General features: G+C 37.1%; 1 protein-coding gene across 1 annotated transcript; it reads left to right on the forward strand.

Annotated features, from left to right (window-relative positions):
* The first annotated feature begins 6,667 nt into the window (after nucleotides 1-6,667).
* Nucleotides 6,668-21,555, forward strand: LOC136255108 (zonadhesin-like). The gene is made up of 7 exons (XM_066047826.1): nucleotides 6,668-6,859; nucleotides 8,389-8,433; nucleotides 15,798-16,103; nucleotides 17,164-17,425; nucleotides 18,296-19,204; nucleotides 19,993-20,166; nucleotides 20,930-21,555. The coding sequence occupies exons 1-7, from the start codon at nucleotides 6,668-6,670 to the stop codon at nucleotides 21,553-21,555; spliced, it is 2,514 nt and encodes an 837-aa protein (XP_065903898.1).
* Nucleotides 21,556-24,361: the final 2,806 nt, after the last annotated feature.

The following is a 24,361-nucleotide window of genomic DNA, read 5'->3' on the forward strand; positions in this document are numbered from 1 at the left end:
CCTTTTTACATATGTATAGATTAGTTTGTAGACATCCTTCTAGGTATTTGTCCCGTTTCACTTTAGTGAACAATTTCACTTAGGTTCTTTGGCTCATGGTAAGCACCCTGTACAGGCTCTGCCTCCAGTGTTCGCCCTCAGTGCCTAACTGGTAAACCATGCAGATAAAAACAATATTCTGCACATCTTTAAAAGCATGAATTGACACGGTGAATTGCAAAGTTCTAATCGTTTCACGTGTAACATTAAGGCTTGTTTTTTCCAAAATCCAATCACATTACCAAACTAAGTACACCTAAAATGCACATCTAACATATTACAGACTAGCTACCGTCTTGTGGTGGATTAGTGATAATTAGCCAAAAACATATACATAATTATAACTATGTATTCTGCTGGCTAAAGTACCATTACTGTAATCATTATCTTCTAATGTATATTTAGCTAAATTCATGATCAAGTTCAACAATGTACGTTCTGCAGTTATGTAACTTCAATATAGAATCCTCTAGTCTTCATCATCAACATGTACTCTCACAACTTTATATGTAACAACTTTAAACAGGCTGTAGGACCAGGTGTCCTACAGACCTTTATAATTGTGCTGCAAAGCCTTAATAAATAAAAACAATGTACCACAATACAGTTACTGTAAGTTTACAAATGAAGTTTAATAAGTGACTTTCTGTACCTTTTGGATACTTACATCTCTTCCTACAGAATATGGCCCAACTTGTTATACTATTTATTCTATTGTCTAATTCGTGGTACCATATATTTCATACATGCTTATTATATTTGTGACAAGCTTTGAATAATATATATAAATATGCATATATGTGACTGATTGTATGCAAGCATATTTAAAAAGTTCTCTATACTCAAAAACTAAACCGTTGAATGTGATGAACAAGAAACATGACTATCATGCAGTGTATGTATAACTAACTGTCCATTGTGTTGTATAATGGTGTGCTAGCTAATGGTGATAATGATATTTGTCTACATGTAATTAATAATTTTGTTGATGGCTTGTCTATTACATTTTTAAGGAAAGTACATATACACTTCAAAGATATCTTTCACCCACATGCATCTGTTCAGTGTATACATGGTAGTCAGAGGCGGGCATTCAACTGTACAATTAATTATTTTTATCACATGTCTGGCACCATTAATTCTTTCCTTTGCCATGTGGTAAGTGCTGGTTCACCAGTCATAACTACATTACAACTACAAACAAGTGTCAACAGGGAAAATATTAGAAATTTAATTATAGTAGGAATGGTAGAAATCAAAAGCAATACAAGGGAAGTCATCTAGCCACACCTGCAGCTTACTATTGGACATGTAATCCCTATGGCTACGCTATTGACAGGCTGTATATGACTGAGGAATTAAATGTCCACTAGTATAGCTGCAGGCTTATATTGCAATGGTCACGGTAAATTATTTCCATATTTTGACACTATAACCAAAACATGAAGAATAGTAGCATACATACACTATGCCAAATAAAATACCATAACACATTAAAATGCAAACCTGATGCGACTCAACCTATCAGCCTATAGTGCAGTTAGCTCTGGTAATGAGAGCTGAAGCTCTAAAGGATGGCTACACCACTGGATTTCCTTTCGATATGTGCATACAAGTTGCAAGGGAAGTGCATAACTAAGCTAGGTACATGACAACATGCACGTGCCGTAATGTTTGTACAAAATCCCTTGGTTATAATCTTAGTTCTTTTAATGGTGTACATGGAATGCATACGCTGTACTTAATAAATTCTTACCCAATAATCTTTAAGCATGTTAGCTTTTACCAATGTGTGTATTGCAGTGGAAATAAATTGAGCAATCATACGATATAAGCCTCTCTGATCCTCTATTATATTAACTCTTGATGTATGAAATGACATAAACTTATCAGTAGAGAATAATATTAATTTTAGGTTTGTCTAAGGCAATCCATACAAGAGGAACATCAGTGGTCAATTATGTAAGCAGCGTAAATCTGACAAAACAAACACTGTCTACATTTCAATAAGGTTATGACCATTTTCCAGCAATAATGCGGGATGTGATAATGCACATTGCCCACACATTAGGAAGTTATTGTATAGTCTGTAATATAGTCATAATCAATTCCACATGCTTGTTAATTTTAATTTCATGACTCTGTATTGACATTAATTTTGTGTTTTCTGAGTCTACAGTGGAACCTCTCTTAAAGAACTCCCTGAATTAAGGACACAGTATCATACAGTACAGTAGTATGGTATATTTTATTATTATTAGGCATCATGGAGATCACACTTTCTTGCAAAATTTAACCACTCACAATACCTTCATGGTACCTTGGCTGCATTAGTAAATCAGAGTCAAGTACAAAAGTGTCTTCAGAATGGCTAAAAATGCTTCCAATAGGTTGCTATGAATTTAAAAATATATATTTAGTGTACTGACTGACCTGATGCCTTTGAAGCATAATAGCCACTTCAGTTATTACAGATTGGGGCATGCATTCAGACATGAAATCACTATTATGATAAGTCTGGCATTATTCTTTCTTTTGGCATAATAAATTATGCAAAACTTCATCAGTTGTAATCATGTTATAAAAAATAAACAAGCAAGTACAAGAAAACACCACAAATAGATAGTGGTAAAAGAGGGGGGTCACCTATACCTGCAGATATGTCATCAATATAAACTGAAGTAGAAATTAAATGTCCAATAGTACACTTGCATGCAGCGGCTTCCCTTGTTTCAGTACTTTTGATCCTTAAACCTTTATAGAAAAAACCTTCAGAAAAAGGACCAAGTTCTTGTCCCCAAAAGAGTCTAGCTCTATACATATTTACATCTCAAAAAGTTGTATTACATACAGCAAAGTTAACATATTATAGGACTAAATTCTGAGTCTCAAAAGTGTCTGTATTATAGAAAGGTTTATTGTACAATGTACCACTTTCACACCTCAGATCAAAGGAAAGCCAGTGCATATATATCACATATCGCACTGACTCAAAATGTTAACGAGATATACGCACTGCTACCAGTGCATATATCTCATTAAGGCAGTGCATATATCTTGTTACACACTGCCTTAACGAGATATATGCACTGCCACCAGTGCGTATATCTCGTTAATTTGAGACATTGCATACCTAATAGGTGTGCACACTATATCCAGAAATCATTAGATTTCTTTGATGTTATACTGTTATCCTCTTCTCTTATATAGGGAATCAAGCAAGCTGTGATTGTGCATGGGATTGAATTCTGCTAAATAACCTGTGATTGTGGGATTCAATTTTAATACATCAACAGTAGTTTGTTTTTTACTTTTGTAAATGTAACAATTAAAGTAACATAAATAACACTAGTCTCTTAAAACTGTATTTGCAATAATAAAATCAAACTACTGTTTGATGTATTAAAATTGAATTCCACAATCACAGTTTGTTTGGCAAAATTCAATTCCACAATCACGGCTTACTTGGTTCCCTATATAAGAGAAGGGTATAGCAACTGAAGATTTTGCCAATTAGGTGAGTCTACATGCTAAAGTAGAACATATTAGTTATACCACAGGCACTCATGCTTTGCCTGTATATACGCACTCGCCCTCGGGCTGCGGCCCTCAGGCTTGTGCGTATATATCAGGCAAAGCACTCATTCCTGTGGTATAACCATTACGTATACTAACTCGTGTGACTAATTAAATGATGTTGATCAGACAAAACAAACATTTCCTGCATTACTTATTATATTTGCAGATAGTAATGGAAGGAAGTTAATGCCAATAATGGAACTTTTTTCCCACACACATATTATTTAATTGTGTGGGTGGTTATCATTTGGGTATTAAGTAACTAACACAAAATCTTAATGGATCTACTAAAGTGACAGGATTTTTATTGTTGCAGATATAATACATCTCCTCAGTACCTTGCATGGTATAATATACTTTCACTAGTCACTACAAAAAGTGTGAATCTAGAGTTACCTAATCACTTATACAGCTACATATAAAACATGTACAGGTATTGCAATTACTTTCTCAATAAGGCTGCACTGCATGGCAACCATACTAATGTTGTTTAAACTCAGGGTTGTTGTTAGAATCTGCTAGATCAGAACTTATAATATCCATTATTGAGATAAAATAGATTGTTTCACTGTTCCATGACAAATACATAGGTAATTATAGTGATGGAATCATAAAATACAACAAGAAAGTGTCTAATTGAAATGTTATGTCACACTTGAGCTCTAACAATGCAAATCAAGATATTACAAGTGTGTTGGAAAGTTCAGCACTGCACAAACTATTTGTATAAACTCTACCAATATTATAGAAACCACACAAAAATGTTATTATAGTAGTCTACTTGTGGTTCAAAACAGGATATCACTGTGGTTTACTAATTACTCCTATATACAGTATAGATGCTTTTTTAGTGGTGGGATGTGATTTTTGTGGAACAAATGTTTTTGTAAGTATACTAACATTTCCTCGCTGCGAATACAAGGAATACAAAAAGGTATTGCAATAACCAACACCATTTTATGGGCATCCACAGCATTCAGCTGTTAGGTCATACACAATTAAGGTCTACAAATGAACTGGTCTTTATTCCAGTTCAATTAAAGACCTTAAAATGCATTATTAGTGTTAATAGTGTAAGACATAAAATCAAACTCTTACTCTAGTACTCCCATCCAACTCCATTCTGTTGTGACCTATTTACCCATTACAAATATGACTTTATAATGCACATAATATATAAGTCATCTACTGTATGAAAGACTCAACTAAACCAGTGTACCTACTGACCTGGATCTGAGACATATCAAGGGCACTCCATACTAAGTAAACAGGTAGCTATAAGGTAACTCAGTAACAATCAATTAGTGGCTGTGGTTCTGCATAAGCATCTTGTATTAAGTGAGCATGACACTGTGTATATTTACATACCTCAACACGCCTTGTTGATAAATGGAGGTGGTTCAACATATGTCTATGACAGTAAAAATTGAGGTGGTTCAACATAATTATGTCTATGGACAGTAAACAGTCCTGATAAGTGAGTGTGTGGCTAACCAATTAAAGTGGATCACATAAATTATGACATGTACATACACCATTAATGGTCGATTAGTATGGGTGTGCCTCCATGTCAGGACATGGCTCCGTGCATACCTACATACTGCAATATAAGTTGCTGTTGAAGAGGTGTAGCTCCACGAATGCATTTGAAAAGTGATGTGGACACTGTGCTTCGTTTTCAGATATGTTCAACCCACTACACAGTGTTATAAATGAAGAACACTTTGAGAAATTCAACCTGCAATGAATATGGAAAATATGGACTCCAACAATTCCATTATGAAAGCCTAGGGAAGCCATCATACACTAGCTACCACAAATTGACACCTTGTACTGTCAGCAAAGATAAATGAGACACAAAGGAGGACAATAAATCCATGATGTGTGCATTGTATACTATGCAGTATGCCAAAAAAACACCTGCATGTCAGGCTGAAGTTACATTTAACAGTGAAAAATCAAGCCTGTAGCCATAGCTGTTACTGAGTTACTCCTGTCTGAAAACATTGGTATGTAAGCAAGCAAGCAAGCCAGTTAGTCAGGAAGTAGAAAATTTCTCTAAATAAAAAAATTGGAAGTATACCAGGTCATATTGCAGGCATGGTTAAACCTAACCAACTGCCATGGTGCTATGAATGCATTGTCAGGCTGGTTTCTTGCCAATTCTTTTTTGTGGCAAAGTGCATAATTTATCTTCATGATCCTTATTATACAGATACAATCGTACAGTATGATATAGTGGGTCAGGTTCATAAAGGCAGTATGGAGCCACGTTGCGTGAAAATTGTGTTATTGTTCTTCCTGTCAATAACACACTGGTATGATCAAGTGATGTACCAGCTTCTTGGGCTGCATGACACACTGCCGTGTGTCTTGATAGACATTGAAAAACAGGAACATAAGAAATGCTAGCTAGACTCTTTGTATGCCATGCAATATTGTACACAGGCATAGGAACATTCTCAAGTCAGTACACTTAGCCCTTCGAATTTCAAAAACTCCTACTGCAAGAAAAGAAGTACATACCCATGCGGCCATGCCCCACCACATTAAAAATACTGTAGTAATTTTATTGTAGCTACAGTAGCTACAATAGTATAGTCACAATCCTATTGGAGAGATTGCGCAAGATTTCAGTAAATGGATACAAGGAGATCTCTACTCTTACTTATCTCTCAGAATATCATATTTGGGGTCAGATAGTAGATATATACATATAAGACGTATGGTTGCAAAACATGCTCATTTCAGCCCACACTTGATGACCTACTGACGAGAAGTACATTACCTCAAACCTCAAGCATGTAGAACTAGATGTGCGAGCTCAGTCAGCATATCAAAGATACCATAGAAACTGTCTTACCTGGTGGGTGTGAAGAGACCATATGGTCAATCAACCTCAAGAGCTTGAAGCTAACCACAACACCAAAAGAATGGGCTTTGTTAACTGCACACATCCTGCATCTGCTATTTTAATATCGTTTTGGTATAAAAGTTTATCTTGTTGGATACCTCACTTCAGTGCTTGCATTCTTTATGAGGTGCAAGAATGATAGGCAAAGCAAGTGGAGTTTTCTTGTTGTGCTTGCTAAAGCACGCTGTCTCTGTTCCAATGAATGACTTCTTTATGCTTGGAACGGGAACGTTCTCTACACTTGGAGATGCTGAAGAGTCAGAGTGTGTACAGGGTAGTCAAAGTATTGTCTCCGAATATTGTGGCGACCCCTTTGATACAATATGCGTAAGTTAAAAATGCCTCCTCAGTTAAAAACTATATCAAATAATACTATCAATGTCTAAAAGTCTAGATAATAAAGTAGCTATCTAGCATAGCTGCATGACTGTTATAAGCTATCATGTGTATCAGTGTATATGCTATAATTGTTGGGCAATATTGGCTGATAGCTGCATGTCCTAGAAGACTCAGTCACTGATATAACCTCCACGTACATTGTAGCTAGTGACAAACATGAAAGGATTTCGTGTGGCTGAAGTGACCTTTGAAAGCCACTGCATAGCTGCCAGCTTATTCGGACAACGTCATGTGCAGGATTCGATTCTAGCTACCTTTCCAATACAACCAGAGAAAACCACAAATTTTGACCACCATCACATCAGATGTGATATTGATAGTTCACATAGAAGATTCCTATACTCTTCTGGAGAGTTCTATACTGTAGATTAGGTATTGCATGCAAATTTTCAGACTTGCAGCTTCCTTTGTGTGGCTGTACTGAGGAGAAGCAAAAGTGACCCGTCCGCAAAAAAAAAAAATGGTTACTGAAGTGAAAGTTTTTATTTTCAAGAATAACACAAACTACTCTACAAGGGGTAGTCACTACCAATAGTCCTGTAGAACCATCTGCGACCAGGATCTAAATCAATTCAAGCAATGAAAAGGTAAATTAGTACTGAATCAAGCGATTAAGACATCCTTGAAAGTGGTGATTAAGCTAGCTCACAAACAAAACTAGAATTTCATTAATCAAAACCTTGATCCCGGTTACAGACGGTTCTACAGGACTATCATTAGTGACCTCCCCTTGCTCTAGTACTCAAGCACACTAGTTGTATGAAGGTAAGAACTCTTCTTACTATAATTATAGCATACATGTTGACTCCTCACATTTATAGGAGTAGCTAAAAAAATTTCTTGGGAAAGTGGGCAGCTAACACTGCAGGTTTAGCAGCACTATTAGTACCCAGGGTTCAAGCTAGGGTTTTTTTTCGCTTCGTTTTAGCAACCTTAAGTTTTACTGTCGATTCAAATCATAGCCAGTAGCTAGCTATACGTTATTGAACCCGAAAGTCGTCTATTACCTTCAGTGCTGGTCACTGTAAAGCATTAATACAATAATACAATACAATATTATAGATCAGTGCTATCCGTTTACGTCAAGCTGTCTCGTTTTAAGTTAGTAACGGTTACTAGACACCATGTTTTTAATGCAAAAATCAATGGGACCCCATGCGAGAAAATGAAGTGATTTTACACAATTTTAAAAAAATATTATTTTTAAAAAAATTATTTATTATTATTCCGGCCCTAATAGAACTCCCATCTTCCTCGATCTCTAGCTAGAAGTTAAACCTAATTTAATTTATAAAAGACAAAAACAGCTAAATTGAAGAAAGACTTGGGGGGATTACTACACCGAGCGAGGGGTCGCCAACGAAAACTTATAAATTGTGTACGAGTCCCAATATTTAAGTATTTCACCACGTAGCTATTTCTGTATTATTTCATGTATTTATAATTGGATTTCTCAGATAGTGTACGAGAGTCCCAAGACGTTAGCTACCCCTCCACACCGAGTGAGTTACTTATAGTAAGGCCACTCCAAATAAATTCTCTGTTTCCCGTCCTGGACTCGGGCATATCTGCATGCGGGCGGGCGAATCATTTCCATTATTTAATTATACTGAAGATTAGCAGCTTTTCAAGCCATTAGCTATTTGCCTGGCACAACGTTACAAAACTACATAAAAGCATGCTTAAGCTTGTTCCTTCCTTTTTAAGCAAAAATAACAAAAACGTGCATTTGTGCCGACTCGATAGCACTGCTGATACTGTTTACAAGATGGCTTTTACTGAGCCTGTCAGTATGCAAGAATAACCGGAAAATAATGGAAAATACGGAATAATGGAATATTTAGAGCTGACAGTAACCAGACGCGGGCGGTGGACGGGAAACAGAGAATTTATTTGGAGTGGCCTAATAGCCGAGTGAGTTATAGCCGGCCAATTGAAGAGCGCGAATAAAGGGGACTGGGTTAATGCAGCGGTACAAGCCAGCGAGCAGCTGGGGTTTAATGGCCCTGTTTCTTCCAACTGCGAAGCGATATTACTAAGCAACAAATATAAAAGCTTTCTTATTTTCACTAGCGTTATTCGGCTTGTAACCCACTCTTGCTTCACGCATTCACGAAGATACTGAACCTGTAATTATACGGAAAATATTTAGTGTGACGTCAAACGGATAACCTCATTATAGAACGGTACCTATTATGAACTTATTTATTTTATTTTTGACTTACAGCATACAGAATTACAATGCTACATGGTTACAGATTAGTGGCTACAGGTATGCCGAAGGTCCACTGGAAACCTGTGCCAGTGGCCTAAAATAATTACAATTAGCTAGTTATAGTTATATAGTGATTAGTTAAGGGGAAAAAATAGCTACTTAGTGAGCTGTAACAGCAAACAATACAACATTTACAATTCTTTTCTTCTGTTTCTACGAGGATTTCTATTGGTAAGAGGGCTCCAGCTAGGCCAAGTGAGCTAGGCTCTAGTGGACATTCGGTGTGACGAATAGAACAAAATAATTATTATTATCAAACACCTTGATAACTTCTCACCACAACAACGCACATATTTCCGGTTAGGACCTTTCTATAGAGTGATCTTTGTTCTTCCTGAGTCCCAAGTTTTAAGTAGCATGAGTAGCCGGCAGCCGAGGCTAGAAACCTCAAAGCAGTGGGGTAATTCCCTAGTGAGTAATGTACCTTATGCGCATTGACGTCGTAATGCACTTATCAATTTCATGCCCCACCCCCCACCCCCGGGCGTCCCCACACCCCAGGTGGGGATTTGACATTGCTTCTTGTCCCCACCCCTGGGGCAATTGACAGTTGTCCAATTCACTGACCGATTTTCGGTAGTTGCATTTCTAAACGATAAAATCGCACTTGCTATAATTTTACTAGCTACAGGGCAGGTTTATTACTAGTTGCATGCATGAAATATATGCGCTTGAGGTGTTGTCAAATCCCCTACTTTAGGGGTGGGGATTTGACAGCCGATTTTGCCCCAGTAGTGGGGAATTTGACACCACGATTTGTCAAATCCCCTGTATTCCCCCACCCCCCGGGGTGGGGGGTGGGGCATGAAATTGACAAGTGCATGTTAGTGTGGGGACTTCGTCACGTTTTCATTCGTAGTAACTAAAGTGAGCCTTGTTTTCGGCTTTAACAACATGGGAACATTGGATAATGAAGGTAAGAGGCTAGTTAGCGCGATGTGGCGATGCGAAATGCCACCAGGCGAAATCAGACCCAAGTTTTGAAATGGTGCGCATTCGTCTTGTAAAGAAGTATGTATGCCTCACCTTGCCCTTTTTTTTCTTTCTTTTTTATAAAAATTTTTTAACCCGGGCTTGATGGACTGCCCTTACCTACCACCCCCAGCACAAAGAAAGGAACGTGCTGGACAACTGTAAAAGACAATTAATAGAAAAACAGATTAACGCAGCGTCGCAGCCAGCATGTTACTCTTGTTGCTGTATATTAACATTATTATATTATAGCAAAATGCCACCTCTCCCAACACAACCCTGTATTTTTACGTTGTGATATCATTGCGGGATAACTTTTACGTCACAAAATTACGTTTAAAGTGTAACCGCAACTTTCGTGGGGAGGTGGCATTTCGATGGCATGGCCTGACTCCTTCAGGAGGCTACAACTCGGCTTCTGGTAATTCATTCCACATGAAACTTACTCAGGACATAGAACAGAACTTGAAAAGATGATGGAAAACGTTTTTTGGCAATCAGGTTGGTTTTACCCAGTGTATAAGGTAAGTGCGTCTAATTCCAGAAGGTTTTTGTTTTCGGTGCTGTATCTCCGCCATGCAAGCGAATTACTTAAACCTTAAAGTATGGTGATAAAGCCTATCCTATGGTGTATCAGTCCTGCAAGTTTTATCAAAATATGTCCATCCGTCGAAATGCTGTAGACAGTTTTAGAGATATCACGCCAAACACTTGAGGGTCCGGAGTTAGGATCTGTCCGGAAATAGGCGCACTTATCTTAACGAGTTTTTTTTGTTTAAAAAAAAAAATTATTAACGTTTTACAGCACATAGGTACTGAAAGCCAATGGCAAGTACTGCCAAAGGCTAAATTACACTAACATAAAAATAATTAACTACAAAATTTTGGACTTAACTTGACTCCGGAAATCGATTGTCATCAAACAAAACTTCAGTGACAAAGAATGATCAATAATGAACTATTGTGCGTTGATTTGTCTATATAGTTCTAAACGTTGTGGGACTTTTCTATGTTACTTTTGAAAGTGTCAAAATCCTTGTGCCCACGCATTTTTTGCCAATTATCAGCCATAACTCGCCAAACTAACCTGCACCACTTGAATATTTGTTATACTACTACAGCCTCGACAAACCTGAGGCAAAGTAAAGTTTTTTTGGCAGTGGATACTGAACCAAAAGTCAGTTTAATAAGCATATTGAACTGACAGTGAAACTTAGACAAAAAAGGGTCAATAAGGGGGCATCTCCAAACTGATTTTGGTATGCTTAACATCATAATGATGCTAACTTCAGACCCCCCCCCCCCCCCCCCCCTTCTTAACGTCACACTATGAAAACAATGCATCGGCAATAGAAGCACAAAACGTTATATTCTTTACCTGAAAACAGTCTACAAACAGTATAGCTGCTTAATCACATCACTTTCTCTGTTCTATAGCTGTTTACACTATAACTGCTTTAATAAAAATTAATAACGTCATGGGCTGAACCCACCTCCCCCCTAACATCATTATGACGTTAAGTGTACCAAAATCAGTTTGAAGATTCCCCTTAAATGGAAAAAAAAACAACACAAAACCACAAAATTCAGCTGAGGCTCGAACCCTGGACAACTGGCGTAGTGGTTAGCAAGCTTTAGGCAAGCATGCTAACCACTGTGTTACCGCTGCTAGTTACCCACCTCCCTACTTTTCTATCTTATAAATGTTAGTTACTCAAGTAGTAGTCTCAGTATATAGTGAGAAGAAGGTAACCTAAAGGTGAAGAAAAAGCCAAAGCTGAACCCGACTAATGCTAATACTACTTTTCGCATCTCCTAAAGTCAAATGCTTGGGGCAACTACTAGACACGAAAATAAAAACCTTTCAGTTCAGTAACCACTTCCTTCTTTTTTTTGCAAAGTTTAGTTGTGTGGCTCCAATAGCATGTGTACATTTGCTGCCTCACATGAGTGATTATGTAACTACTGTGACATCGGGTGTTACCACTCTATTGGAATGTGCAAACTGCAGTCTTGCGTGGTGTCATCAGATCCTTTATCAATTATTGCTTTACAACACCAGATACAAAATTAGCTACAAAATTAAAATGAATTGTGCAAAACATAGTAGTGATTAAGTAATAAGATTCTTGGTGTTAATCTGCTTGCTAAGGATTTTAAATAACTCTCAATTCCTTGAATTACATTAAAAAATTTAAATATTTTAAAACTGGACCCTGCACTAAACAGCATCACCCAATCATTAAAAATGTAATGGTTTCATGCATATGATGGGAGTTTGAGAGAGCTTGCTTCTCTCCTCTGGTTTTTTCTGCTTGTGGAGGTATGGGACCAACTGCAATCATGGTATATAAGTAACTAGCTTTCATGTTGGCTGACTAGCGGGAAATCAATTATAGTCACTATTTGTACTGGTTGAGATGTAGACTTTGCTTTTCTATATTAAGGGTCAGCCATTATGTGCTTGAGGGGTTATCATTCTTCTGCACGTCATCCTACATCTGCCAGTAGGCTTGAGCCAATTATACTTTGAAAATTGCCTATTATACTTTCAAGCAGTGCTCAAAAACCCAGCCTATTTTGCTCAAAATTATGCTCTCAAAATTAAGATTATGCTCGAGGTCTGACCATTTTATTAGAGTATATCTGCATTTCCTGACTGCTGTATTAGAGTAAAAGACTGCTCTATTCGAGTATCTCGATCTTATTTCTATAAAATGTGAATAATCAGCCAAGAAATAGTAAAATAATAATACTGCAAGATTTTTTGATATGAAATGCACTAACAATGTGCAGTATGTTCATGTAGTGCAGTATTTTTTGGTGAGCGCATTGCACATTTTTAATGTTCTTGAAGATCGTCCTATTATGCTGGCATAATACTTGATGCTTTGGCTATGCTTGATGCTTTTGCTAGCCTATTATCCTCGTTGACTGGTTTTTACTTTAGCTATATCTCTCTTAGCTAATACTCTCAGTGCTTTCAAATCACAAAAGGTTTTCACTACGATGGTCAGTCTATCCACATAGCAAATTTTAACTCACTTGTTTCTGTCAGTAGTTTATCCTACAGGCGTGCATAAAATTTTTGACAATATCACTTGCTTGTGTGGACACCTAGTGACTTGACCTCATAAGTCACAACATTGAAGGTCAATTACTTCCTTCACATTAGTTTGTCCAGCATTTTACCATCTATGCTGGGGGGCTGTTTCGGATTGTATAATAAACCTGCACTAGCTACTTAATGTTTTTTTTACTACTCTCTTTCCTTGCTCCTGATAATATGGTCAGATTTAGAAAAACAGTTTCAACAAATCTGCATGATGCATTGCACTACAATAGAATGTGTACACGAATTTCTGCCCCATGAAAGGTGTTTTTGCTCTATGAAACAAGGGAGGTCATCTACACCAGTAACTCTATACCAGCAACTATGCTAGTTGACATTGATTTTACCGTATAGCGGGATATTTTTGAAATGTTACATTTTCGAAAAAGAGTGCTTGATTGGAAATTCGAAAAAAATATTTTCGAAACAATGTTTCTTTACCGCGCCGCACCGTAGATAATTAATTCACGGAGGAAGCTAACAGATCACATACGTACATAGCTAGAATTTTCTGCTTTGATTGTTCAGTACAGCTAGATAAACGTTCAATCTGACTTTGATAGAATCGCGTCTAGCTATCCTAGGGTCTTCCTTCGTAGATTGAACCATGTTGTTCGAGCCATAGCTAAGTACATGGCGTTTTTCAGCCCATATAGATGTTTACTGATAATTATAGTCTTTCCTAGTAATTTCTGGTCTCTCGAGCTCTTATGGGCTTCAAGACTCGTGGTGTCATTCGTGCTTGCTCATATGCGCGCGCGCGTGAAGGCGTGGTCGTTTTACCGTAAATTTTCCACATACTTTCCGAGTTGGCTAAGTCAAAAATGTATTACGGCTAATGGAGAAAATGAACGTTTCCTTTAACTTTAGCAAGCAAGAGTTAGCCAGCCTTCAGAACAGAAAGTATGTTATAGAGAAAGGTTCGAGCTATAACATATCCAGCGTGTAAGGTGAAGGCTGAACGAGAAGGTGCTTTTCTCAATCTCGGGTTTTTGGATAGCGATAAAACTCGCTGAAATCATTCTTAGTAAGACTTTGCTACTACTTAGAATGATAGACTGGATGATTTTTAACTCACCTTGTACCTTTGAAGAATCAAAAAACGTTTGTCAAACTATTTTTAAAATGGGTTGTTTGTTGACTAAATGGTGCATAGACAAGTTCACATCGATAATGGAACCTATTTAATCCCAACAGCAAGCCAAACACGAGGTCACGATCAACGATTTTTGCAGCCACACTCCAGAATTGATTCTTACCTTTACTCTTATTACCCCTCTACAATTAAATTATGGAATAACCTATCTAGCAGTACTGTGGAATCACCTACCTTAAGCACATTTAAACAATGTATTAATTATAGCTAAGTACAATCACTACAATTTATTCTTAATTTAATCTGTTGTACTATATACTCCATATGGAGGTTTCTGTACAGTAAACAAATAATAATAATGACTTCTTGACCAACATTGTAATCATGCGTAAAACGGAAAGTCGCGTTTTCTCGCGTTACACTAGAGATACGCCCTAAATAGGCAACCCGTCTATAGCTATATCGCTAGCTACTTGTGTGTGGCCCAGTGCCTAGCTATAATACATTAAGCCTATAGCTAACTGATCAGAAAGCTATGCATACGTGCACTCGCAAAAATCATTTATATATACCTAGCTATACTTTCTTTGATTGTCACTTCAAAGCCGGGATGTACTATTTTCGAAAAAATATTTTCGAAAACATAGTTATTTTCGAATTTTTCGAAAATTTCCTGCTATACGGTAATTCCTACTTCAATTGTATACAGCTTGTCAATAGTATGACTGAATTAGAGCTAAGTGTGGTCCACGGTATAGCTAGATGAGATCCCTCTCCTACTCAAATTTAAAATTTCTAAATTTTCCTACACTTGTTTGCATAGTTCATTTCTGGTGAACCATCACACAAAAGCTTCTAGCCAAAATTTGTTCAACCTGGACTATCTGTGGTTAGCTAGGCATCTTTTGCAAAAGTTTTTTTCTTTAAAATTTACAAGTTCTCAGTATAAACACTATAATGTAGAAGTGTTGGAAGATGTCACTATAGTAATGGGACATCCAAGTAATACCTGTAGATAGAGAAGTAAATATATCATTTCTGGATGATAACTTCTCAAAGTAACTTTTACGAACATAATTTTATGACATAATATCTGCTCTATTAGAGCATTTAAATGTTTTATTTGAAACTCTTTTCAGTCTCACATTCAAGAATATGATTTTGACCAACTCTCATTAGCCATCAATGGAGGTTAGACTTCTTTAAGCAACCAAATGGACTTCAGCCCACTGGCTATATTTCTTCCATTTGCTATGTCCTATGATGCTGATGTATCACATATGTACAAAGTGCCATTATAAGTTGTAAATATATACTACTGACAGGGTTATAAAATTAAGCAATGCTAACTTGTTGATTAGAGATGCATATGGTTGATCACATGTATATATAGCTAATTTGTTTGTTGTAGGTGACAAGAGATGGTGGCCTCCAACTGTATGATGGATTGTTTGGTGGACCAGCAATAGGAGTGCCACATTCTGCTGGAGCACTCGAAGATGTGGGACCTTCCATGGTTGCACCGTATTGGTGTGATAGTTCTAATGGAGAGGTTACATATGGATCAGTACGTATGGGTGTTGCTGGTGCAGATGTACACCTTCGAAATGCTGATGACTGTGTGAGAAAAGGATTTCCTTTGAAAGCACCAGCCTTTCAGAGTGATGCATTATTTATTGCTACATGGACTAATGTTAGACCTCCTGGTGGTGGTCAGGTAAATACTGTGTCTTGTTGTGGGGACTTTGGTGGAGGAACACTTTACAGTTGCATTTCCAAAGTTTAATACAACATTAGCTACATACATTCTCACAAATCATGAGATCTCTCTATGTTTGCTTTTGATATTCTCAAACTTCTCAAATACTCACATGTACTAGTTAATAATTTTAAGTTCAGTACCTTGGTGTTACGTGGATTAAATATTATTAAGAGGGGAAGAATCTGTTTATGGTTCCTTGCTATACGGAATGTAAAAAAGAATGTACAAAACCATGCTATCAGACTTGATTAGATACAACTAGTCTTAGAGTATAGCATCAGTGGTAATAATAGTGGGGAGGAGAGTGTCTAACACACTCTCCTCTCCACTACTACTAACTCTTAGAGGTATGGTTAGCACAATATCAGTTTAGTGTTGTTCTAATTCTCAGTACTGGAACTAAAATTCCTTTACCAGTAGCTCTAGTACAGTTTTCCTCAATACTGGAATTAGAACTGGAAGATATCAGTACTGGAACTGGAATTGGTCATAATTATTGTAGTAAATTACAATTAGGCAAGACCAGAATTAGTGTTCTGTGAAAGGCAACAACTGATAAATAATGTTTATTAGAATAGAATGATCCAACAGGTTGTATAGCTACGATCACTGGATTGGACTGATGAACCATAGACTACTAGACTTGTACCTTTTTGTTTGCTATTTGGGCTAAGAGAACCCATTATGTTGTTGGAGTTAATTCTTCCTCCAACTTCTATTTTCTCAGGACCTAAATGTCCATGCTCTTAAGTGTTGAACTTAGATACACTGATAGAAAATAAAGGATATTGATATAATGATTAGCAAAATTTTAATAGTATATATGACCGGCTTGCAAAAATAGAGCATATGGGCATTCCTACATTTTCAGACTTTCACATGTTATCATTTTTGCAGAATTTTGGTATGGCTATGACAATTTCAGCAAATATTCAATGACTTGTAATATTGTCTAACAGTTTATTCAGTGTGTGTTCTTTGTAACATTGTAATTACAACTTTTTTTTCATTACAGTCTAATACTTTTCAATCAGTTATTGCAACAAATGCGGCTGAAGATGAAACTTATGTAATAAACCAGTATCTTGACAATGGTATCAACTGGGGCCAGTGTAATGGAATTAATGCACAAGCTGGAGTCACTTCAGCTACAGGCTCTTTAGGCCCTCCTTCCTCTAATACAGCTGGCATTGTTAATGTAGAAATGGGAAGTAATGTTGGTGAACCAGGCAAATATGTTTATTGTGTACACAATCAAGACAAAGAAGAACCAGTCAGTAAGCAACTTCATATTTGTTTTACACTAGTTATTCTGCTTGTTGTTTACCAATAATTCAACGTGATTATTGTATTAGAGTTAATAACTGTGTAGCTGCTCAATGAAGGTATCTCAGGCTGTAGGACCAGGTGTCCTACAGACCTTCAGCACTTGTGTCTTAATAAACTGAGTTCCACATGGGGTACTGAGAGATAATAAGTCACTCTAGTAGAGTTTACAAATACACAAAATTGACAGAAAACATCCTGACCAACTGGCAGACTCCTGTAAGCGTTCGAGAGTAAATTGGATGGCTGTAGGTTCAAGGCTTCCCAGGTCTAGTCATGGATTTTTTTCTCCTTTCTTCCCCTTTTCAAATGTACTTAATATATCTTCTTTAAACAGGCATTAGGACCAGGTGTCCTACAAACCTTCAGCACTTGTGCTGTAAAGCCTTAATAAATAAATAAATTATGACCACCTTATTAGATTCTTTTAAAGCACATAATTCAACCTAGTGTCATTTAGTCAAGTTGGTCACCTTAATGGTAGTTACACTACTATTAATTGTGGAATTGGATAATAAAAGCGGAAAGGAGAATCCACACTTAATGTATTTTCAGTTTTTACCATGAATTCGTTGCTATTTCCATGACCAAAGAAGGAAGTGAATTTACATAACCAGCCACTGGATAAACAGTAGATGCTTTCCTTTGTCTTTTTAGAGTTTCTTGGCACAGGTCAGGGTTGTTTCAAGACATTTGTAACAACCGGTCTCTTCAGTTTTATAACCATGTGGGTTAATGTTACTTGTATTAGTGAAGCTATTTTTCTAGTGCACATTAGAACACATTATTATGTATATAATATGGTTAATGTTTTACTGCAGCTTGTACTAGAAATGGCATACAGTACCAAGTTAATGAAGAAGTAGTGACCAATTGTGCAGAAAGATGTACCTGTCAGGCCTCTGGAATGTTTACATGTGTACCACAAAGGTGTCCATCGATTAATGGCCCAACCTGTACTGCCAGTGGTGATCCTCATTATGTAAGCTGGGATGGACGCAGATTTGACTTTCAAAGAGAATGTGAACATGTCATGGCTCAATCTTGTGGAAGCAATGACTTTGTGATTTCAGCAAATAATGATAATTGTGGAAGAGGTGTCTCATGTGTTAGAGGTGTGAGGATCAGTATTCCAGGTAGCAATCCAAGTGAAATTTATATTGACCAGGGATCAAGATTATTTTTCAATGGGGTACAACAGTCAGCTCATGATCAGACATACCCTTCTGATGTTGATGTTAACATACGACGTACTGGTGGACGTGTACATGTTATCTTAAGACAACACGGTGTCTATGTTTATTATGATGGAAATGGTTATTTAAAAATTCAGGTATCAACTGATTATCGTGGAACGAATAGGCTGTGTGGATTATGTGGCAATTACAATGGCAATCAGAATGATGACAGAACTACAATAGGAGATTTACGTTGTCCAGGTGGAAGAGGAAGAAGAAGTGCACAAGGAGATGGTACTGATCAATGTGACAATAGTGCAGGTACTCAAGCAGCAGCCAGGGCAGAGTGTCGTGTAATGAATACAAGTAGTATATTTACTGTCTGCAATGCTGCAGTTGATCCTGGTCCATTTATTAGAGACTGTGAATTTGATTACTGCTGTGGTGACACTAGTCTCCGTGAAGAGTATGTCTGTGATGCATTTTCTAGTTATGCTGCTGCATGCGCTGAGGCAGGAGCTCAGCCATCAAACTGGAGAGCAGAATTTTGTCGTAAGTTTGTAGAGAATTCTTAATGTTGTATATAATCTACTAAATCAAGTGTTTTTTCGATGATATACATGTAATACTTGTGATCTTCATGGTATACTGCATTTATTTAGTTAAGCACTGCCCCTTGAATAGTAACCACCCTTGAGTAGTGCCACAGTCAGTTATAAAATAATTATTATGAGCTTAAACATCATTTTTGATTATCTAATATTCAAGTTCGATTAATTGCCCGATCAGTTAATAAATGCCACAGCATCTAACCAAGCATATATGTATATGTCTAAACTCCAACACTTTTTTTACATAACTAAAAATGTTTTTTACCATTGTTACTATTTCACCAATCAAATATAAATAGAGCTGACAGAAGCTAGAGCTGACAGAAACATGTTAGAAGATAAGTGTGATTGATGCTACATGGGTTGTTGGAGATAGTGTGTTTTACTGTTTCACTATTCAGTAATATGAATCACTTACATATGTGAACTATGGAAATACACATGCAGTACTGCAGTACATTACATGCCACACTGAGCATCCTTGATCCTCAAATGTGTGAATGTATGTACATTCCTAAGGACCATAATATGATCTTATATGATTACTTTATAGATTATTGGATCTTTGTGTTGGCAAGAGTATTATTTTTCTTTACACCATACTGCAACATTTCTAGTCGTCACATTATTTTATTATGGAAAGAAATTGTTTTCATCAGCTTTGTTAATAAGCATTGTAAACAGTGGCATTATATCTATGTACTTTAATGTACCTGTGATTTCCTTTAGCTGCAAGTTGTCCAGATGGAATGATATTCCAACAGTGTGGCTCATTCTGTCCTAAGACATGTGAAGAGATGGACTCTGATGAACTTTGTGAGGGAAGATGTGCTGAAGGTTGTTTCTGTCCTCCTGGTCAGTATCTACTTGATGGAAGATGTGTGGATGCTGAAATTTGCACAGGTAATTTTAGTTAATGGCTATTGAATTAAATTGCACTGAGTGAGCAACAGCAGTAGCAGCAGCACATATTAATGGACTTCTGTACAGTATCAAGCAGCCATGCTGATTTTATAGAATTGCATATGCATGTTCCACACCCAAGCTTTTGCGTGTGTATACACTGCTCAAGGAAAGAACAATAACTACACCAACTGGGTATCAAACCTAGAGATTTTCAATTACTAAGCTAACGCTCTTTTGATTTGGCTATGCTGCCTAGATTCTGGGTTTACTACCCAGTTTTGAAAAGTTTGGTGTTGTTGTTGTTTCCTTGAGCAAAAAAAATATTCATGGTGGCTCTACCCAGCTGTAAATGGGTACCTGGTGGCCTAGTATCAAGCATCCCACCCAGCTGTAACATCAATGGGTACCTGCATGGTGTTAACTAGGGGAAGAAAATGCCTGTCTTACTTAGTGGTTTTGGTAGAACTTTGGGTTCTGTGGTTTCTCTCCATCAAACCTGGACAGTTATCCAATGGGAGATACTAGGTCCTGCCTCAGGTGGATTTGCCTGCATAAGACTCAAGTGTACATCCCTGACTGGTACACAAGCATCCCAGTGCTGGTTCACTGAGCAGAATTAGCTGTGTTTCATATGACTGTTGGAGGCTGTGCTTACATGTGTGAATGTGTGTGTGGGGGGAGGGGTGTATGTGCATGCATTATGCAAACCACTAATATTTCTTATATTATAATAATTACTATTATGTTATTTTGTTATTAGCATGTGAGCTCAATGGAGTAACTGTACTTGATGGCCAGCAGATACAACCAAATTGCTCCAGCAAGTGTACATGTCAACGTGGAACATTTGTATGTGAAGCACAAACTTGCTTACTTGATGGACCTACCTGTGTTATTGCTGGTGATCCTCACTATCAGACTTACGATCTTCGCTACTTTGATTTCCAAGGAGATTGTGAATATACAGTATCTAAGCCATGTAGCAGTAATGAGTTTGATATTTCTGTTCGAAATGAAGCACACAATGATAGAGTATCATGTGCTGATCAAGTGACTGTTACTGGTGGAGGTCTCACAATAGTACTAGGCAGAGGTAATGGAGGAACGATCACCATTGATGGTGCACTACAGGCTAACGAAGGTGATGGTATAATTAGGGAAAACAGCGAGGTGCAAGTTCTACGAACTGGAGGACATCCTAATGTATTATTCCCAACACATGGAGTTAGAGTGTCTTTTGATGGACTATATCGAGTTGAAGTAACTGTATCTACAAAATGGAGAGGCCAGCTTTGTGGACTATGTGGTAACTACAATGGTAATGATGCAGATGACAACCAGAGCCCAGGTGGAATGGCACGGTGGAATGGCACTCGGAACCATTGATTTTGCTAACAGTTGGATTGTTGGTAACTCAGCTGGTTGCAATGCGCCTGATACTGATGTAAGATGAATCTGTCCAAGTACACTTCGAGTTGGAGTAGCTCGTGCATGTGGTGTATTTACTGGTGACTTCTTTAGTGTTTGCAATGCCTTGGTGGATCCTACATCTTATCAATCGAATTGTATTTTTGATACATGTGGCTGTAATGAAGAAGATCGAAAGGAATGTTATTGTGAGAGTTTGGCTGCTTATGCTGCTGCATGTGCTGCTAAAGGAGTACCCTTGCCAGACTGGAGAGCAAAATATCGCTGCCGTAAGTATGCATATTACAGCAATAAATAATGGTCTATATTAATGTTAGTGGAACTCTTGAACAATATAAATTTATTACCTATTAGCACCATTACAAGGCATCATTAGTTTTACAAGGCATAATTATACAAGTACACAAAAAATTGGGAATTTTCAACTAGAGTAGGGACCATACCACATCAATGAAAAGTACTGAAACAAGTTGGAGTAGTGCATGATTTTAAATCACAGTAAAACAATAAGAAGTATTATATCCCTACTGTGCTCAAGATACCATAACGGAAATGCATAGTAGGGATATAACACTTCTTATTATTTCACTGTGATTATTATCATGCACTACTCCAACTTGTTTCAGTGCTTCTTATTGATGTGCTATGGTCCCTACTCTAGTTGAAAATTCCAATTTTTTGTGTACGTATTTAACTTTTTTTTGTAAACAATTATTATGACTGGTGAGCCCATGCATACTGCATCAAAAGAAAGAAATGGTGCCATGCACCACAAGCCCCAGCTATATCAATTATCATCTGAAAAGTGAAGTGTCCATTGCGCTTCGTTGTCAGCTATGTTCAACCCGTTACACAACATTACGAATCAAGAACTGTTTGAAACGCACCTCTACAATCCACACATACCAAAATAGAAAAATGATTTCACACGCCCCAGTTATATCAATTACAGTATCATCTGGAAAGTGAGGTAGCTACTATGAAAAATACGGACGATTTTCATTACAAAGGGAAACCATCATCACATGCTACTGCCAAATCGACACTTTTCGCTGTCAACAAAGATGAATGGGACACAAAGGAGGACACTGGTAAGTCCATGAAGAATGCATTTTATGTACTGTGGTATGCCAAAAGGCACCTCTCGGGCCAAAGCGATGCCGAACAGTGAAAAAATCAAGCCCATAGCCTTAGCCATTATCAAGTTACGCTTGTATGAAGGCATCAGTATGTTACTCAGTCAGTTACTCAGTCAATCAGTCAGTCACTAGAATTTCATTTTTTTTTTAAATTCCGTAGCAACTTGTTGAAAGCATTTCGGGTTGATCTTAAGGCTTGTTTGGGCTTAGTTTTGCCTAACCAATACTGCCTCATTGCCATCTAGGAAACGTGAGGCTGGTTTTTGGGCAATGTTTTTTCATGGACCACGTCTACCTCTTTGTGGTCCCTACTATATACAGGGGCATACTGAGGGGGGTTTCCAGGGGGTTTCAGGAAACTCCTTTGGATTTTACACACTACCTGAAACATTAAGAAATTAAAACTTCAGGTTTCCAGAATCTGGAATCCATCATGGAACAGGATACATTTTGAACTTTTATCTTAGTTAAATAATAGTTTCTCACCTGATAGCAACACTTATAGCTTATGATTTTGGTGAAAAGATCGAGATACTCTAATAGAGCAGTCAGGCAATATAAACTACTCTAATATAATAGTCACTTAGCTGTTGTGGAAACCCCTTTTCAAAATTCCTGCGTACGCCCCTGATATAGTACTATCGTACTGTATGATAACAATGACACAATATATTAGAAAAGCAATTACTCAGTATGTGTAGGGTTGCATGAGTTATTAAGCTAATTTACAGCTGTTGCAATTAATTTTGCAAAAGAAATGTAAGCACATGATAAAAAAAGCATTGGCCTGTATAATTGTAATACTGTATACTAACAGACTGTTATAACCACCCCATACAATTTAGTTTCTTTAACTTGTCATTGTTAAGTTGAAGGAGGTAAGGTCCATCTCTGACAATACAGAATAAATTTTCCTATGAGTTATGTGGATATTTTAACAGTAAAAATTATTTTACGATTTCGTATGCATATGATATCAGGCACTTTGACTTGTGTTTTTTGGAGCAAAAATGCACAATTATTATATCATCAACTTCCTACCCTCCTTTGTGTCCTATTTATTTTTGCCTCTAGTGAAAAGGTGTTAAAGTAGTTGGATGGCCTTGTGTGGTGATATAATTATGGAATAAAACAAAGTAATTTTTAGTGATATGCCTCCATATGTGTTCAAAGTGAGGGGATTGATTGTGAATGAGCATACCATAGTGTTCTCTATACTGTAACAAATAGAACATATGTAGCTGATATGTAGCTGACAACTAAGTAAAATGTCTACTAAAGCTTGTCAGTATCTAGTATTTGAGCAGCATACATATAATTATTGTTATACAATTCACAGCCTATTGATACAAATGCCTGGTACTATTATTTTCTTGATGTGTTATATACACTCCCTGTACATATTTGGTTATGTTACAAAAACTCAACAAACAAATGTGAGGAAATTATAGTCAACATAAAAAATGATACACGTTGATATTGTGCTACTTCTTATAGTTAATCCAGATGCCTAACAATTATTAACATGCAATTGAATAAGCATTGATCATGTGAAATTCAGAACAAACAACTAAACACAATTACACAAGGATTCACATAGGTCAGCTGTTTTTCTCTTATCCTGC

The sequence above is a fragment of the Dysidea avara genome, chromosome 5 (genome assembly GCF_963678975.1).
Source record: "Dysidea avara chromosome 5, odDysAvar1.4, whole genome shotgun sequence".
NCBI classification, from domain to species: Eukaryota; Metazoa; Porifera; class Demospongiae; order Dictyoceratida; family Dysideidae; genus Dysidea; species Dysidea avara.